Here is a 5,992-nt window from a genome sequence, read left to right as displayed (position 1 = left end):
TTTTTAATATTCACAAGCATTCAAATGAATGCTATATCAGGTTACTTAAGTAGTATTTGTTTGGAAGCTGAAACAGAGCCCACTAAAACACGCATGCTTTCAACTCTTCTGCATAACTCCAGGAAAAAGAAAAAAAGAAAAACTAAAATACCCAACTAAAGTTTGAAGCACAAAAGTTTAAGTGAAGTAGAATAAGCATAAAAAGTTCAGTTCTTTTTCGTTCATAGATGCTCTAACTCTTAACTTGAAAAGTCATATCTTACATAAGGAAGTAAGTAAAGTTGCTCTGAACTGAATTTAAGAAGAATTATGAGATTATTAGATGAATATGAACTACAGGGTAAGTAACCAAGTAAAATTGTAAGCTATAACCCAAATGGCTACACAAATCTAAAATTGCAATTTAATAAGGGAACCAAAATTTTGTACCTTTGGATCAGGGTCTAACTAGTCAAAGGGAAAGAAAATCAGAGAAGTTCAAACTAAGGAAAAAACCTTCTTCACTCTTTGACAAACTCTGCATCAGAAAGAGCAGAGTGATCGAACTGGCTAATGTCTTCTTCATCATCTACCGGAGCAGGGAGATTAAGATCTATCAAACTGTCTCCAACTTTTACAGAAGCAGTTGCAGAAGTTCTTACAGTTGCAGTGGTGTGAGTTGCAGAAGAACCTATAACATGTGTTCTCTTGTGTCCACCAAGTGCTTGACCCGAACCAAAGACTCTAAAGCAAACCGGGCATTCATGGATTTTCTTCTCCGACACAACAACATGCTCTGATTCAAGTTCAGGTTTCTGAAACTCCGTTTCAGAGTTTAACTTCATCTTCTTGTGACTCGCTCTGTGCCCACCAAGTGCTTGGTAAGATCGAAACACCTTGTCACACGTTTCGCATTTGTACCTCCCACGCACCTTGTTACTCCTCTTAACAGATTTCATCTCCTCCAATTCAAAACCATCTTTTTCTTCTTCTTCTTCTTCATCATCCTCTTCTTCATCTTCTTCTTCATCATCATCGTCGTCATCATCATCTTCAACCTCATCATCATACTGCTGTATGTTTTTATGATCATCATATCTCTTCCATCTGTCACGCGACAGCATCATTAGACAAAATGCTACGGCTTCTTCCGCGGTGGTATCGGAAGCAGAACTCGCAGATTCGTTCTTGTTATTGTTCCCACAGAGTTTCATCTTTTTCGGGGGCTCTCCGAGTTGCCACGCCCTCTTGGATCGTTTTCGAGTTGGGTTCTTGGATGACTCCGTCTCGCTCTCTCTATCTTGGAGGATCACGGAACCCGTTTCTGCTGCGAACGAGAATTCAGGATCTGCAAAACGGAAACTTTTCTTGGGATTCTCTCGGAGACCGTAGAAGGAAGAAGAGGACTGAGAAGGAGATGAGTCGGCCTCAAAACTGAGTTGAACCGGGACGAACTCGCTCTCTTTGGGAGGAAGAGGTAGGTTCATCATGTGAGACCGCATGTGACCTCCTAAAGCTCTTCCATTGGCGAAACTCCTCAAGCAAAGCTTGCACCTGTGCTTCTCCATAAAAATAAAAAATAAAAAAAACAGAGCACAAAAACAGAACACACCAAACACACACTTGTGTTGTGTTTAGTTTAACCTCTGTGTGTGTTCTTCTTGCGTTTAAAAGGAGTAGGTGCAGATTACAAAGTGTTGCTCCACCAAGGAAGAGTGTGTTATATGGAGTGGGAATAAATAAATAGATATAATAATAGAAAAAAAAATGTAGATTTTTTTTGTTGATTTATTTTTGTGTACGAATATTTTGATTTTTTGTAAATGAGAGATTTTATTTTATGTTTTCTCCATTTATTTTGATATCTTTATAATGCCCTTGGAGATTGGATGAAAAGAGAAAATATGAGGAAGAATCTGAATTTGGGATTGGATATAAGGAAATTGAATTTAAAACTTTATATCATATTTGGTTAAAGCAATTTCGTTAGGGAAAAAATAGGAAAGGGCAATTGTGGAAATTGGCAGTGGTTCTGGTTGCTTGCTTGTCGAAGTCAAGAAAAGAAAACCGCTGAGGCGTGTTTGTTGTTGTAACGAATAAGGTTTTGTGTGTTATTTTATTTGATTTTTTATACGGTGACAGTAGAAAGAACTGATGGTTAATATCACTTGACTGTGATGTAAAATTCAACAGCGCAGCACAACCATCAAACAATGTGTGACACGTAACTTGCATTACCTACCTGTCTTTTCTATAGGCAACCACTGGGTAATGCCACGATTATTTCAGAAAACGACCCAATAAAAACAAATGCCTGTTAATTTTCCTTTTATGTTTTGATTCTATTCCATAATAATGAATCTGTTACCTCTGGGGCATTGAGGTAAGTTTTGTTATCTGTTATTGTAACAGAAAAATAAGTGAGATTTAATTATATTATTTATTAATTGATATTATAAAGTAGCATTAAAATAAATTATAGAATAGGGAAGTTAAGTAGGGTAGGGTTGAGAATGGAGTATTGTGTGGGATTGAAGAGTAAATGCCGTTTTGTTAGGGTTTGGTAGACCCAGTCCTTGATGCTACTTCTAGTGTTTCCCCACACACATAATCTCTCATTCAGAACACACACATACAAAACAAAAACCTTTGCTTTGTTCCAAAGGACCAATTTCATTTTTTTCCTTCACCCAATTGGGGTTTCTTTTAAAATGCACCTTAATTAGTCATCACTAATGAGTCATCAAGGTAATAAGGGTGCCGTATGTATTGTGTCTAACTTTTTGTCTACTTCAAAGGAAAATACGTAACTCAATAACAATCTTCTTACTAAAATAAACAAACTTCAACTAAAATAAACTAGCTTTAATACTTTCTTTTTTCACAAATTTGTGATATTATTACTGTGTTTTTTTAATATTTTTTCTCTTAATGTATTTTTAATATTTGTTAAAAAGAAGTAAGGTGATCTCTTTCATTACATTAGTGTTTATCTATGCTGAGATAATGTGAAAGTGTAAATGACATGTTATGTAACATTATATGAGTTCGGTCATAGTATCACATTGTTATTTCTATTATTATTTTATCATTTTTTAAATTGTGTCAACACTAATTTAACAAAATCAATTATATAGACAACTTTTGTAACGTTTAATTTAATAGAAAATACTATTATATAAAACATTACATACTTTAATATAAATGAGTAAAACATGAAAAGTATATCAGAAGAACAGTTACACTCATTCCAATAAACAACAAGTTTTTTAGTAGAAATGTTTATATAGATAATTATCTAGAGCATCTACTCTAAGTAGCAGTATCTCTCTCCACCTGATCAGGATCAACAAGAGTTTTTTCATATGCTCACACCAAGTTATGGTTATCATAAAAAAAGAAAAGACAAGCAAGAAACAAAGACACAAAAAGAAGGGTAAGCTAATTAATTTAAAGTGAGCAAATAACAATCAAGTCAAGTCACATGTAGTATTATTAAGTATAAAGAACATTCAAACTCAATTATTCGGATAAATGTAATGAAATCGGATTCACCGAAGGTTTGTACTTGCGGTGGCCTCTACTTCTCTACAGAGTCATTGCTAATGGATTTCGTCCTACCACACACAAGGTCAATCCATGATCGTCTAAGGATATCCTGCCTTACAAGAACCTCCTGCTACTCTCACCACATGAACCATTATACTCTATATAAGTTTGAATGATCATTAGATTGTCAGGATGCAACCTTACTTAAATTCATAAATCAATACATTCATTATATTACAACCAAATATTAGAATACCAACATCATTTATGCATAGCTTCATACATCATAATTTTATAATTAACTTAGTCAATCACAAGTTAAAGTTAAGGAACTAAAACTCTAGAGCATTCTCGCTTGAGCAAGAGATTCTCGTCTGAGCGAGAGATTCTCGCTTGAGCGACAGGGGCTCTCGCTTGAGTGACAAAATTCTCACAATGAGTAAAATTAAATTGAAACAAAAGAGTTTTAGTGGCTTTCTCGCCTGAGCGAGAAGTCTGTCTCTTGAGGATAAGTTCTGTTGCTTGAGCGAGAAGTTTTCGCTTGAGTGACACTTGAAACAGAGAGGAAGGTGGAATTTTGGCTATTTTCACTTGAGCGAATAACATATTTTTACCTATTCTCATCATTCAAAACTAGAAACACAAATCACAACAATTCAAGCAATTTACTCTATCAAAAACATGCAATACAATTTACTTCAATCAAAAGAAATAACTTCCCTCACCTCAAATGTAGAAAAAGATTGAAACAAAAAAACCCCAAGATGGTTTGAGCACCAAAACCCCCCAATTCAACCTAGATAAACCAAAACGAAGGAATCATATAGTAGGATTAGGATTTTGATCATGATCAAATCAGAAATCAACACTCCAAAATGGAAAAAAGGAGACGAAAGTTAGATTTTTAACTTACATTGATGAAGATTTTGTTCGGGTTGATTCGAGGAGAATTCTGCCACGATCTCAAATGTGGCCTTTCATTTAAGAGAAGAAGACGAGAATCAAATGAGAAAGAGGAAAATCAAGGTTGAGTTTAGAGGGATAATGCAATTGAGTTGAGAGAAAGAAAAAGGACATGTGTTTTTAGATATTGAGGTTATGAGATTTATGTTTTAAAGAACAAAGGGTTTTACAATTTTTAACAAAAATAAAGATAACATTAAAAAGGATTAAGATATTATATTGAATAATTTAAAAAAAAAGACTAAAATCCTATTAAACTAATAGTTATTATTTATTAGTGGGAAAGAGAGTGAATTTATTTTCATCATCACAATGTAAGAATAATTGTTGGGAACACTTCCATTTAAGGGCCAAGATTTCATTAGACTATCGACTCATTCAGATAGTTGGTATCTATGAGTATTTGTTACCCGCAAGTAACATGTATTTTAATATCCGTTTATAAACGGGTCGAGTGCGGATCTCATACATCCATCTTGCGAGTATTCATTATCCACAAAAAAATTAAAATTTAATGTATATTTTATTAAGTTAAAATTAATTAAAATTAAAATATAATTTTAATAGGTTAAATTTAATTGAAATTAAAATTTAATTTATATTTTTTTTTTGTAATTTTATTTAAATTATATTTTTTGTGGATTAGATAGCAGGTAGATATTATCCGTGTCTTGGCCGATCCATTGTCATCCCTGACTTGGACCATAAAAAAATTATGTAAAATATAATACAATGTAATTTAATAACTTTTAATGTTATCTTAAAATATTTACTAAATTTAAATTTATATTTATATATGATTTTTTTAATCAACACAATGGTATATCTTTCGTATTGAATAACATAATATATATATATATATATATATATATATATATATATATATATATATATATATATATATATATATATAGAATTATGGAAATTAATAGAAAAAGAGTATTTTCAACACAAGAAGATATAATCATATTTTAAAAACATTTTGACAAGAGTAAGCTGAACATTTATTGTTCTGGTAAAAAAAGGTATATAATAACTTTAGACTAAAGACAAAAAGAAAGAAGAATTTTAACCTTAGGTAATGACTCACTTAGGTTAAAATAATTTTGTCCTTTGACTTTGGAAGCAACATTCTTATTTATAAGCTATTCTAGTACAATTTTTTCATATATACATAATCAAATATCATCAAATAATCACCCTAAAAGATAATCAATAAATAATAACTATAATATCCTCTAAAATAATAATCAAAATATCTTCTAAAATAACAACTAAACTTATCCCCTAACAAAATAATTAATTTCCCATAATCCCACGATTCTCAAACATCCTCTGTCGCATCTCAGCATCATGTAGGGGAGTCGGTCATGGAGCTACATCTTCCTTAAGCGCGTAAGTCTTGAACTATAATGGAGCGACATCTTCCTTAAGTGTGTCAGGTCCTAAGGAGACATCTTTGTAAGTCTTGAACTATCAACCAACTTTCCTTAGGAATGTC

The 5,992-nt window shown here is 32.5% G+C and overlaps 1 protein-coding gene across 1 annotated transcript; it reads right to left on the bottom strand.

Moving 5' to 3' along the window:
- Nucleotides 1–292: 292 nt before the first annotated feature.
- Nucleotides 293–1,696, bottom strand: LOC114166274 (zinc finger protein ZAT9-like). The gene has a single exon (XM_028050991.2). It carries the CDS (start codon nt 1,545–1,547, stop codon nt 501–503), a length of 1,047 nt encoding a protein of 348 aa, XP_027906792.2. The 5' UTR covers nt 1,548–1,696; the 3' UTR covers nt 293–500.
- Nucleotides 1,697–5,992: the final 4,296 nt, after the last annotated feature.

This window comes from Vigna unguiculata, chromosome 10 (genome assembly GCF_037176805.1).
Source record: "Vigna unguiculata cultivar grain cowpea cultivar isolate G323 ecotype 2 chromosome 10, ASM3717680v1, whole genome shotgun sequence".
Taxonomy (NCBI): Eukaryota; Viridiplantae; Streptophyta; class Magnoliopsida; order Fabales; family Fabaceae; genus Vigna; species Vigna unguiculata.
The sequence above is the reverse complement of the archived record's forward strand: the minus strand, read 5'-3'. Positions and strand labels throughout refer to the sequence as shown.